Source organism: Poecilia formosa, unplaced genomic scaffold (assembly GCF_000485575.1).
Source record: "Poecilia formosa unplaced genomic scaffold, Poecilia_formosa-5.1.2 Scaffold48, whole genome shotgun sequence".
NCBI classification, from domain to species: Eukaryota; Metazoa; Chordata; class Actinopteri; order Cyprinodontiformes; family Poeciliidae; genus Poecilia; species Poecilia formosa.
Window position 1 is genome coordinate 2,269,451 of NW_006799987.1, and position 13,898 is coordinate 2,283,348.

General features: G+C 41.7%; 1 protein-coding gene across 1 annotated transcript in view; it reads left to right on the plus strand.

The window, feature by feature from the left end:
* Nucleotides 1-1,705: 1,705 nt before the first annotated feature.
* The window catches only part of LOC103138344 (scavenger receptor cysteine-rich type 1 protein M130-like), a gene marked incomplete at its 3' end in the record, with an annotated part of 39,851 nt that continues 27,658 nt past the window's right edge, over nucleotides 1,706-13,898 (plus strand). The window contains exons 1-4 of the mRNA XM_016671637.1: nucleotides 1,706-2,187; nucleotides 6,680-6,889; nucleotides 8,637-8,945; nucleotides 13,541-13,837. Of these exons, the coding sequence (XP_016527123.1) occupies nucleotides 2,142-2,187; nucleotides 6,680-6,889; nucleotides 8,637-8,945; nucleotides 13,541-13,837 (862 nt within the window). The remainder of the gene's footprint in view (nucleotides 2,188-6,679; nucleotides 6,890-8,636; nucleotides 8,946-13,540; nucleotides 13,838-13,898) is intronic.

Consider the following 13,898-nt stretch of genomic DNA (forward strand, 5'->3'; position numbering starts at 1 on the left):
TAGCGCTAAAAAAGAATAAAACAAGTAAAGTCTGATTGCTTGTGTTGGCTGATTTTCTGCTCCGTGTGCGGCACATTTTTGATCCATTTTCAACAGTGCTGACCATGACGGCATGCGGAAGTGAGAGAAGCTTGGCGGGCGAAGGAAGATGGCCTTTTGCCGCTTCCATCAGATCCTCCCTTTTGATTCTGTCGTTTTTCTTTACGTGGCATCTTTAAACAGGCTGTTCCCTCCACGTAGAGCCCCACAGTTAGCTACCTTGTCTCACGACTGTGCGGGAGGTAATCCGTCGTGCATCACGGGCCAAAGGGGTCAACGTAAACAAGGTGACCGGAGGGCTTATGTTTTTCGGAGGTGGATCGTGGAGTAAGTGAAATTCTAGACAGGTGAGAGATAGGCGGGAGAAGCTGCTTGAAATGATCGAGGCTGGGGCCGGGAGAAATCTCTTGCATCCGGGGAGCGTCTGAGGGTTAAAAGAAAGGACCAACGCAGGACGCGAGGTCGAAGGACGGGGAATCACGAAGCTGTGGAGGAGCTGAGACGTGCAGATGAACGGATTGAACGCAGCTGGGAAGCGTCTGACGGTTTGGGTGTGGATCCTTTTATGCAGAGCCTGATTGCTGATTGAACGTGCAGGGTGAGGTCCAGGCTGAGGACGGGGATGAGCATGACGTCGATGGATGAACGGAGGGGGCGGAGTCTTCCAGCTTGAACTTCTGCTAAAGCTCCATAATAACACAAAACATTTAAACACAAGAAAAACTGATGGCATGTTTAAAAACTGGACTCACAAATGCTGCTGTGAATCAGCACCAAGAGGATTCCCCACCAGGAGTCTCCAAAAGATGGTCGCTGCAAAGTGGGGGGTCAAAGGTCAAATGTCACTGTAGGAAAGTTAACCTGACCAGCAACTGCTAATTATGACAGAAAAGAATGAAAATTTAACTCAGTTTAATCTGTTTGGGGATTTTGAAGAGTCAGCGACTTCTTGCTTAGTGACGGATATTTAATCATTGAAACTGTGATACTATCACAATATCATAAACATGCAAAAAATGTGTTAAGAAAAATTATGAAGGCAGAAAATTAATTTAGTCCAAGGGAGCAATTAGTTATGGTTTCTATGCTAAAAAAAAAAACCTGATGACTTATTAAAAATGCACCACAGAATCCCGACCCGACTATCAAACTTTGGCCCAACTGGGCTTGAATTTGGGGTCAGAGCTGCAGAGGTTCAGCTAATATGAATGCATGTTGCTGCAGCAACATAAAGGAGCTGGTAGAGTTTAACATTCTAAATAAAATATGTTTTTAGTTTTATGGGCCTAAAATATCTCAGCTCTTTGAAATTAACAACTTTTTCCTGTTGAAGATCTGAACTTAGATTTACCCTAAAAACCTCATTATGTGGCAACAAACCTGATAATGTTGCTGAAGCTTCAGTCCAGATTAGCATCACTCAGCTCACAGAGGCTGAACATCCAGATTCATGCTTAGATTTCCCTCTGCCTCTATGAAGCCTTTCTGCTCTGATGGTCAAAGACTAAATCTGAAATGAAATGACAGAAAAATGTCTTATGAAAAATAAATAATTGAAATGTTCCAGATTTATAATCTGAAGATGTTCCAGGAATCCTCCTGGAGGACAAACTGACCACTTCTCCTCCCTCTGCTACTTTCTCCTACTACTCTCCATCCTTCCATCGTCTGCAGTCACGCTGACATTAAGCTCATGTTCTCTCTCTGTTTCTCCTCCTCATAGCAGCTACACCTGGGCTCATTTCTGTTCAGCTGTGACCCCTTCCTGGAGGGAAGCTGAGCTGCTGCTGCCAACAACATCAGGTTCCCTTTCAGTGGATGACACACCTGGATCCACTCCGGCCACAAGCAGAACCAGGACTGAACTAAACACAGGAACAACAGAGACTGGTGAAACCTCTGAATCCCAGTAGGCCCAGTATGAACCCATCTTCACGATGAGCTCCTAGGAAGGAGGCGTCGTCTCTGAAAGCAGCCAAAGACCTGAACTGTGACGTTCAGGAAGCAGCAGATAAAAAAGCTTAAAGTAGGAAGTCTTCAGAGTCTGGAGCCACATCCTGATCACATCAAGAGACGAAGCTTCACTCCACATCAGGGGAAACATGGAGCAAACGGCTCTGATGCTGCTTCTGTGTCTCTGCAGCTCAGGTAGGACTCCACTTTCATCAAACACTAATATTCACTAGAGTTCAAATTAAAAATGCTTTACTGATAAACCAGTGTTGTAGGACTTGGGATTTTATTTCAAGACCAGTCGAGACCGCAACTGTGAAAATATCACTAAACGTACAACATACTGTCCAGTTTATTTGTTAACGTCTTTGTTTTCAGTAGATGCAAAACGCACCGATTAAAATCCTAGCAATAATGTGACTTTCTGTTACTCTCTCTCCCCTGCTTTCGCTCGTACGCGGCTCTGACACATGCGGCAGAAGATGTCCGTCTAATAGCCAGTAATATAATAGCGCTTCATAAATCATAAGAAATTTGATGGCGACAGTTAACACAGCATCACTTCGCTTTCACAGACGGTGGGGACAACGTTTAACTTTTTTCGTCACTTAGAAAAGTAGCTCAAAGAAGGTAAGCTCCGTTGACGTGATGTTAGCAAAGCTAGCTGTACAGAGACATAAGCATTTGTGATGGAAAAAAAGTTGTCACTCACTGCACTTAATTATTGTGTGGAGGTGTTGACTGACTTGTCGGATATATGAGACAACGCTGTGTCCAAAAGTCTGAAATATAGTGATGTGACATTCAGGAACGGTCTGATTCTTCTGAACGCCTCTTAGAAGACTGTTACTGAGAGTCGTTGTTCTATCAGATTACCATACGCTGTCAGAATAGCATACATGCAGTGAGTACCATACCAGCGCATGTGCATTAAGAAGTCCGACCATCCGAGGAGTTGTCAGTTCACCATACGCAACAAGTTATGACGAAAATAAGTCATTGTTTTCAATGACCCCGTTCTTTGTTCTTGTAATACTCTGCGTACACTGCAGTAGCTATCATTATTTTTATTTAAATATGTACATTGATATTTTTTTAACAAATAAATAAAACACAAAAATGAAAGAGCACGCACAGCATGCACATCGCTCTTTGATCGTTGTTGTTCACAGTGGCAGCTGTAATGTGTGCCATGGTGTCAGACTGCCTGGGTTCATGTAGCAGGAGAGAGGGTGAGAACAGTCATGGTGAGCGCCTTGCGCTTGGTTACTTCTTGCTTGTTGCTTCTTGGTCAGTGTTCATAGTTGAGCGTTATTTACCGTCAGGGCATTGCCTCAATTGCTATGTTTAATGGTGCAGAGAGAGGTAGTTTCTGACATGAGCAATATGGGCTAACGCCCAGGGCATTATATTTATATTTTTAGGGTGGTAAAATATTTCAGCTCTTTGAAATAAACAACTTTTTCCAGTTGAAGGTCTAAACTTTAGATTTACCCTGAGAAACCTCGTTATGTTGCAACAAAGCTGATAATGTTGCTGAAGCTTCAATCCAGATTAGCATCACTCAGCATGCTCACGTAGCACACAGAGGCTGAACATCTCTGTGCACAGCGGGTTGTAGCACAGAGATGGAATATTGGTAAAAATTTATCAAGTATTTAAATAGGAGTTTTTATGGGAATATGGATCTTTCAGATCAATTTGAGAAGCAATCTTGATCATATTTCACATTTTATCATGTCATGTAGCGCGGGGCGCTGGTCTTGTCTCGGTCTCGATACACTCTGGTGTTGGTCTTCGGTTAGGTGGGCTTGACTACAACACTGTGATAAACATTTTAAATGTTACTTTCAGAGTTGACGCCTATTAACACAGATTAAATAACACAGGAAAGACAAGAGGAAGTTAGATTCTGAATACTCGCGAGGAGAACAGACAGAGATGTGCTTTCAGTTACAATCTCCTACTGCTCTGAAAGCACATTTGCCTGCTCCTCTCTTTTTATTGTCTTTAGGATCCCTAATCACAGAGGGCGCTGTAACTCTAAAGGGAGGAGGGAAAACACTTCATCACACAGTCACAGCCCCAAGATTATCACTAACTAAGAACACAATCTATCTTAATGTGGATTATCCAGTTCCTGACCCAGGGTCAAACAGAGCAAGTTGTACGTCTTCACGGCGACGGTTTTACAGCTAACAGGTCAAAAAGCAGGGCGTTCTGTAGAGAGCTGCTGTCACTGCTCTTCTTCAGAGAGGCCCTCTGAGAAAGGAAATCAGTGATTAACAATACAAGAACATTTCTTAAAGATATAACTAAACAAATAAGTGTACATAAAGCAAGAATATTATAAAGATATAACAACATTTGATAATAATACAATTGACCTAACATTCCCCCCTGTTTATCAAATATTTGTTCTAAGTCTCATGTCCCTTCTAAACAGCCACTTCAAACGATTTTCAGCTGGGAGTTCATTTTTAAGAACGCAAATATTTTTACACTCAAGGGTTGAACTCAGTCCATAAACTAGGACCTGAATACAAGTCAGGGGAATCCTCAGCCAAGGATTCTGAGTCATATTCAGCATCTCTGACCAGCAAAGGATACATCTGTGCCATCCGGTCCTCCATGGGCAAAATTGCTGTGGTGATGATACGGTTAAACAAAGAATGCAGGCAAGGAATACAACAGCATCCACACAAGGTTAAAATGGCAGCAAAGACTGCCATTGATACTAAAGCAGAGGACACAAGGGTTCGGTACCTTCCAAAAACATCCAACCATGCATCCCACATAGAGGTGTTTGCTCCAGAGGCTTCCTTCATTTTGGCATTAAGGGTTCAGAGCCCCGTAATGGCCTTCGTCAGGGTCCCATCAGCAGCTGTGTTGCTTGGCAGGTATGTGCAACACTTTTCTCCAAAGATAACACACACCCCCCCTTTTTCAGCTAGCACCATGTCAAGAGCTATACGGTGTAACACCGTTATTTATCCTGCTGTTGCCCATTTTGCCATTTTGTCAGCAAAAGCATTCCCTAAGGTCACTTTATCTGTTCCAGCAGTATGCGCTGCACATTTGCAGACTGCTAATTGTTTTGGGAGTTGCACAGCTTGGAGTAAATCTTTTAACAATTCTGCATGTGTTACTGGTCTTCCTGTCGTTATCATACCCCTGTGTTTCCAGTATTGAGCAAAGGTGTGCACTGTTGCGAACGCATACTGACTGTCAATATAAATTGTTACGTCTTTGTCTTTCATAAGTTTACAAGCCGTGGTCAGCGCTATCAATTCTGCAGCCTGGGCTGAGTAATGTGAAGAGAGCTTTTCGGCTTTTAGCACGGTCTTATCAGTTACCACTGCGTACCCAGTTTGAGTTTTTCCTAATTCATTTTTTTTCGAAGAACCATCCACAAAGAGTGTTTCACCTTTATCTAATGGTAAATCTCTGAAATCATTTCTACTTCTTACTGTTTGTTCTGCTAATTCCTGACAATCATGCTTTGTGCCATCATCTGGGACAAGTAACAGTGTTGCAGGATTCAACACTGTGCACCTCTCAATGGTCAGATGAGGTTGAGATAACAGGGTGGACGTCTGAGCTCCGTCTGACGTGGGAGCGTCTCAGGCAGGATGTCGAACTGCCTGCTGCAGATTAGAATCAATCAACCAATCGATCAAGTTTATTTGTGAAGCACATTTCAGCACCAAGGCGGTTCAAAGTGCTTCAGTAAACCAGTAAACGGTACATTCAGTCAAAGTGCCGTCGTCACACATCAAAATGTTGTTCAGTGTTTCATTTATTTAGTTTCAAAGCAAACCTGACCAGCCGGGTTTTAGTCCAGATTTAAAGGAACTCAGTGTTTCGGTTGTTTTGCAGTTAATTGTTGAAACAGCTTTTCAGTCATTTTGCTGATGAATGACAGGTTGGAGATCGGCCTGTAATTCTGCAGGAATGATTTGTTCAGATGGTTGTTTTTATATCAGTGGTTTGAAAACTGCTGGGGGAAAACGCCTGATGAGAGCCATGAGTTACTATTTGAATCAGACCAGATGAAATGACAGGCAGGACTTTCTGAAGAAAAGCTGTGGGTGTTATTTTTTGGGGCATAGCATGGATATTAGATTTTGTGTGGCAGTGAATGCTGACCCTCTAATATTTTTAATTTTCTCTGTAGCGTATTTGGTGAATTCATTGCAGGTCAGGTGGTTTGTGAGCCAGTCAACTGTGGCAAATAACGCTTGAGCATTGTTAGTGTTTATAATTTCTGCAAAGAATGTTCCATTCATATGTTTTAGAGTTTAGTGATAGCTTCAGTCTTGCTTAATAGATTTCATAATAAACAAAGTTGAGTTTTGCTCCATTTACGTTCGGACCTTCAGCAAAATTGTCTTGCAGATCTGGTTGCACATTTCTCCAGGGAGATTTGTTCCTACTAGACACGACCTTCACTTTAATGGGGGCAATGCAATCAATCACATCTGAAATTTTATGATGGAAGTTATCTACCAGCTCATCGCTCTGCACACAGAACCAGAATCAGAACCAGAATCAGAACCAGAACCATCCATGGTAGCTCTGCCTCTAAGAGAAGATCACATAAACACCATCAACAGGATCCTGTCAGCACATCCTACATCAATCTGTCTCTGCTTGTTGTAACCCAACATGTAAATGTTTCTTCCAGCTCTGTCTGATGAAGTCAGACTGGCAGCAGGAAGGAGTCGCTGTGGTGGCCGACTGGAGAAGGAGGATCTGGGAGACTGGAAACCAGTGAAATATTGGAATTGGAACTGGAACATTACATCAGCAGCTGTAGCTTGCAGACAGCTGCACTGTGGATCTGTGGTGTCGATACGAAGAGATGATGACGACAATGTACAGATCGTCTGTTCAGGTGATTTCATATCCTGGCCATTTCCTTCCTGTTCTGTTTCAAACTCCACTTTAAAAGATTCTCACTTCCAGCTCAGTCTGGGCTTCTTCCCCTTCACCTGGATTCCCTCTGGTAGATTTTCTACTGGACCAATCAGTGAACAGAAGGAGAAGTTTGAACGATGGCCTTGATTTCCTGTGTTATTTTAGAATCACAGTCTGTCTGTAGTTTTAGAGAGAAACCAGTGGAGCAGATTCAGGGTTATAAAAACCTTGATGTCACTGAGAAGAAGCTGACAGCCAAGAGGCCGATCAAAGATTGCTCTTCCTTTGCAAATTAAGTTTACAGTGTAAAAAGATGATGATAGTTTTCTATTATTCTGTGATTAAATCTGTCCTCACATTGGTTTTTATCAACTGGTTCAGTAGCCAATCAGTAGAAGGCAAGAAAAGGGTGAAATATTAATTATTGATAATTCATTGGATCTTTGTGCTGCTGTAGTATAATTTTTTCTGTTTATCTTTTTCTAATGATCTCAGGGAGATGATAAGAGTATTAAACACTAGATTTCCTCTCTCCTCCCGTTCTACATCAGTTGGTTCATTAATCCACACGGAGTTTGCACTGTAATGTAGCTTTGCTGCACAAACTGGAAAAAAATCAGTGAAAATGTTGAAGAAACATTTTTCTTTCTGCATCCAGAGAGTCACAGACCTGCTGCTGTTCACTGCTTCACTTCCTGCATTAATGAACTCTCTGTCTCTGCTCAGGTCCAGACAACATCAGGTTGGTGGGAGAGACCAGCCGATGTGCCGGGAGACTGGAGATGAAACATCTGAAAGACTGGAGACCATTGGCTGTTTCATTTGATTACTGGAACATGAACTCAGCTGCTGTAGTTTGTGCTGAACTGGACTGTGGTTCTGCTGTTTCAGTAAGAGATTCAAAGGAAGCTTCAGGGACACAAGCTTGGTGGATCTTCACTGACTGTTTGAAATCAGAATCTGGATTAAAGAACTGTTTACCTTTTGATGGAACCAGCGATCGGAGCCATGATTTAATCTGTTCAGGTAAGTCTGAACTCTCATATTTCTGTGTTTTAAAATGTTTCTTCATCAGGTTCCAGATGTCTGCAGAGAAACCGTCACCTTTAACTAAGAACCTGAAACCTTGAGGAGAGGGAAACTAAAATAATTTAAATATCCAGATAAAGTTCTCAGTTTAGCCCAAATAGATGAACAAAAACTCATAATTTTAATAACTTTTAATCTCTGCTGCTTTGAAGTCGATGCATCAAAATCCCAGGAGGAGTTCAAGGAAATCAGACATTTTCAAAACCTGAAAATCAACAGGAAATGAACTTTGATCCAAAATGGTGGACTTCCTGTTTTTAGTGCAAATAGCAGGAAAACCTTTTGTTTGTTATGGTTGTTGGCCTTATTGAACTAGGGGGCGCTGTTGAGCCATTTTGCCACATTTATTTTTAAATCCACTGAAATATTAACAATTTCACTGAAACTAAAATTGTTTGACATTTACTGAGTTTCTGATCATGTTTATGATCCAAAAATATGATAAATTCAACAGAAATAAAAATGAATGATAAAATTCGAGGTACATTCGGTTTCACTCCACCTTTGATGCTCTGAACTTTTCTCGTTTGGTTTTCTTGACCTTTATTTTTATCAAACCCAGAGATGTTTCCATGTGTGTCTAGAAAAATAAAGTTCTGAAGGATTTTAAACCTTTTTTCTTTCTGCATCCTCAGACTCAGTCAGGCTGGTTCAAGGGACCAACCGGTGCTCAGGCAGACTGGAGGTGAAGACCAACCAGTCGTGGTCCTCAGTGTGTGAAAAAGACTTTGACCTGCAGGATGCAGAGGTGGTCTGCAGGGAGATTGGCTGTGGGCCTCCTTCAGTCCTCCAGGGGGCGCTCTATGGAGAACCAGAGGCTCCAGTGGGGAGCAGAGAGTTCCTGTGTGAAGGCAGTGAGTCTGCTCTGCTGAACTGCAGCAGCAGGAAGAGTTCAGTTAGAAACAGCTGCTCACCTGGTCAAGCTGTTGGACTCACCTGTTCAGGTAGAGGAGGATCTGCAGACCTGTATGGAGCTAAAACGGTCTCATAATTCATAAATGCACAGACTAAGATTTACAAATGCAAAAGATCCACAAATGCACAGCACAAGATTCACATTTAGGAGCTCCTTCTGGCCTGTGAGTTGCGCTGCACTTGTGTGTGAATTTGAGACTCCACTGACATCTCAAAATTCCGTCTTTTTCTTAATTAATCGTCTATCTGATTGGGTGATCAGCAACCAATCACATGGCTTCCTTACTTCAGCCAATCAAATGAATAGAGCCCCACGTTTGAGTAACCTATTTTTCAGCCAATCACATTAACCCATTCCAACAGCGCTGTAGCTTTGACGAAGCACCGACAGTTTAGACCTCAGCCTGGCTTCTGGCAGCGACAGAGGAGCGGTAAGTGAAATATCTAATATATTAGCTATTTATCTCCATGTTATCGTTATTAATCTCAATCGATTTAATTATGCAACTATGATCACAAGCTAGCGATCTTCAGCACACCCAACTCCTATATCAGCGCATCAGCAGAGCTCTGGTGAGTAAGCTATGCTACCGAGCTATGCTAGCACTTCTGCAAGCTAATAGCATCAGGCTGGCGTCTTTCTACATAGCTGAATTTATTCCAGATAATAATAGGCTTTGTATATTATTAATTGTTATAAAGTCCTGGTCCTTAAATGCTAAATTATCATAGCAGTGTAATAATTCACTAAAGTCACGCTTTTCAGAAACACAAAGTGATTTTTTAATTTTATTTATCCTACCAGCTGCACCCTGCGCTCTCTCCGTCCTTCGCCTCCCTTGGAAATGTAAAAGTTTTGATTGGTAGTTCATGGGTGTGTACATTCCTGAATATAATTCAAAAAATCAACTAACAGCAAGTGATTAAAGTAAAATATTTATTTCTTTGTGTCCTTTCGGAATCTCGGAGGCATGAAATCCTTCAGACTGTGAAAGAACCTGATCCACCAGGACTCTGTCCTCCATGGACCAACCTTGTCCATTTTAAAGGATTCCCAGACCTTTTGGGATGTCGAACATGTAGTTTGTTTTGAACATTCTAATTAAGAACTGATGTACTGGTTTAAATGTAACGCCTGTATTTTATACATTAATTTTAAACAAATGGCTACATCAACCAAGGCAATCAGAAAATTGCCTGTTTCTACTACTGTACCAACTTTCATGCTTTTCAAGGTAATTGTACATTTTTACTAAACCTGGCTAATTTAGCAATACGCTATGCAGGCACCTTATTAGACTGGGATCACAAAGCCGGTGATCACTGTAATATTTAGAAGAAAGTACAGTAAAATGGCTGCTGTAGTACTTTAAATTTCAAAAATACTTTATCACCAAGGTAAATTAAATTATGTTGTAGCTCATTAATTCAGATTCTTCAAAGAGTTATTGTAGATGAGGATCTACTTTGAAGTTGAGGCTGGTGGGATATTTACACTCGCCAGGACAAACTGTAGATGGGATTTCTTTGCAATCTCTCTTTATTGAGTCGTTACATTAGTGGTACAGATGTGCAGCAGAAGGTAGGCTTGGAGTTGGAGATGTGGATCATAACAGAAATAAGCCCACATTAATTCACCTTACACATCTAATACAAGTGGCAGCAGTGACACCTGCAGGCCACAAACTGACCACGTGTTCATCAGATGCTACGACTGATAGCTAACGAGATTTACCCACGTGAAGTAACTTAAAGGTCATAATAAACAGGCACATCAAACATATACGGATACTAACAAAAGCACACGAAACAGCAATGAACCAAAATACTTCAATAACTACGCAACATGTACTCACAGGTGAAAAGCTAACAATGTGCAGCATGCTACAACAACGGCCCGACGAACAACGTCATCATACAGTACAGGCGGAACTACTAAATAAAACCACCTTAACACATTTAACAACAAAACACAAGTCAGGAACGCACATCCACCCCAGCCGAAACCGTCGGCACCAGCTGAACGCCTCCACTCTCAGAGACACGGTTTTTCTGCAGCTGCTGAAAGTGCCATGGAGAACTCACCACTGGGTGGCGCACCTTCCCCACCCAGGCCAAACCAACCAACACCTGGCCCAATCTGAATAACAAACATTAATGTCCACCCGAGGCTTTGTAACAGTTATTGTAGATGGTGATGGCTGTTGGCAGGAAATACCTCTGGTGCAGTCTGTATTACAGCTAATCTGAAGAAGCCTCTGACTGAAGACACTGTTTTCTCAGACAGGCTCATGAAGAGGAAGCTCAGGGTTGTCTGTAACTTTCTTGATTTTATGAAGAATCCTTCTTCGCACCATTGTCTCCAGAGGTTCCACAGTCGTTCCAGAACAGAACCAGCCATCTTTTTCAGGCCACAGCTCTATCCAAAAGTATACCAGTAACTTTGAGTAGGACAGAGATGATCTTTATGCAATTCAAGCTTGTTGCAGCTGATGACTTCACAACAGTAAACTACGAACCAATGATCCTCAAGTCCAGGCCTGGACGGCTGGTGTCCTGCAGCTTTTAGATGAGTCTCTGCTTCAACACACGAGTCAAGTAATGAGGTTGTTACCATGGCAAACCCGGCTGCACTGAAGAAGTGATTCACCTTTAGAGTCAGGTGTATTGCAGCAGGGACACATCTACAAGTTGCAGGATGACGGGCCCCAAGGTCTGGAGTTTAGGAGCCCAGTGCTAGATGAGGAATTAAAAAAAAGCTACGGAACCAGCACCCATATCAGAAACTTAGCATATTAAAAACAGGAAGTCATTCTCCTGACTCGGCAGATGTAGGTAATGCCTGAGAATCAATGAGCCTCAGAAGTAATGAATGTTGAAGTGATTTTATTTCAGAAGAGAGACTGACTGGAAGATGATGACATGTGACCCTACACAACATGTGACTTCCAAACCAGAACATCTGGAGCTCAGAGCCGTCACCAAGTCCTGGTGAAAGTCCTGCAGGTCTGGAAGCAGCTGGGAGCTTCAACTTGAAGAAGCACCTTCACTGGGTCACACAGCACATCTGATGACACTATGCAAGAGAAAAATTGTACTGATTAATCCACAAAAATGTATATAGAAGTAGATCTTTCAAAAAATCTGAAGTAATGATTGTCTCAAATTCATATGCATACTTAAACAAATCCAGTTTTTAAGACTGAGATAATCCAGTAAAGATGACATCACTAATGCTGCTGTTTAAATATGGGCTTCAAATATAAGACAGATCAACCTGCTGCACTTCAAAATAACAGTGCTACCTCCTAGTTTATAATGTTGATTTTTAAAAATACTATGAAATATAAACTGTAATATATTCATATTTATTATGTATTGATGCTGGTTCTAGTTTGTGGGGTTATACTAATACGCACCAGCGCATGCACACATGTAAGGTTGTGATGTTCGGTTCTATTGCCCAGTGTTTCCCAACACTGGTCCTCGAGGCACACTGCCCTGCATGTTTTAGAAATGTCCCTGTTTTAATGCACCTCATTCAGCTGATTGCGGTTCAGCAAAGACCTGCTAATTGAAATCACCTGTGCTGAAGCAAGGAAACACCTAAAACATGCAAGGCAGTGTGCCTTGAGGACCAGGATTGGGAAACTCTGGTCTAGGTTACCATTAAAAATAACCGAAGGGTCAACATTGGTGTCCGGATCGCTCCTTCATGTAAAGTATTAGACAAGAATCCGAATATATTACATAAACAATGTATGAATTATCATCCACCAGTTTTCATTACTGATAATGTCAAAGACTCACAATCACCGCAGAGCAAAGACGAAACATCACAGACTGACGATAAAACAGTAAAAGCCAGCTCCCGCTAACAATAAATTCAAAGTAATGCACATCAATGTGTATTTTCAAAATTAATACATATTTCTGCATATTATGCTTTGCATGATAAGTAAAAAAAAATCACTGTGTTTCTGAAAAGCGTGACTTTAGTGAATAATTACACTGCTATGATAATTTAGCATTTAAGGACCAGGACTTTATAACAATTAATAATATACAAAGCCTATTATTAGATCGCTAGCTTGTGATGATAGTTGCATAATTAAATCGATTGAGATTAATAACGATAACATGGAGATAAATAGCTAATATATTAGATATTTCACTTACCGCTCCTCTGTCGCTGCCAGAAGCCAGGCTGAGGTCTAAACTGTCGGTGCTTCGTCAAAGCTACAGCGCTGTTGGAATGGGTTAATGTGATTGGCTGAAAAATAGGTTACTCCAACGTGGGGCTCTATTCATATGATTGGCTGAAGTAAGGACGCCATCTGATTGGTTGCTGATCACCCAATCAGATAGACCATTAATTAAGAAAAAGACTGAATTTTGAGATGTCAGTGGAGTCTCAAAATTCACACACAAGTGCAGCGCAACTCACAGGCCAGACGGAGCTCCTAAATGTGAATCTTGTGCTGTGCATTTGTGGATCTTTTGCATTTGTAAATCGTAGTCTGTGCATTTATGAATTATGAGACCGTTTTAGCTCCATAGACCTGCTGCTGTTCGCTGCTTCACTTCCTGCATTAATGAACTCTGTGTCTCTGCTCACATCAAGTCCCAATCAGGTTGGTGGGAGAGACCAGCCGATGTGGCGGGAGACTGGAGATGTTACATCAAAAAGACTGGAGACCAGTGCATGTTTGGACTAGTTACTGGGACAAGAACTCAACTGCTGCTGTAGTTTGTGCTGAACTGGACTGTGGTTCTGCTGTTTCAGCAAGGAATTCAGAGAAAGCTTCAAAGAGACCAGTTTGGTTGATAAGTTCTGCCTGTTTGAATTCAGGATCTGCATTAAGGAACTGTTTACCTGGTGATGGAACCATTGATTGGAGCCATGAGTTCATCTGCTCAGGTAACTCTGAACTCTCATATTTCTGTGTTTTAAAATGTTTCTTCATCAGGTTCCAGATGTC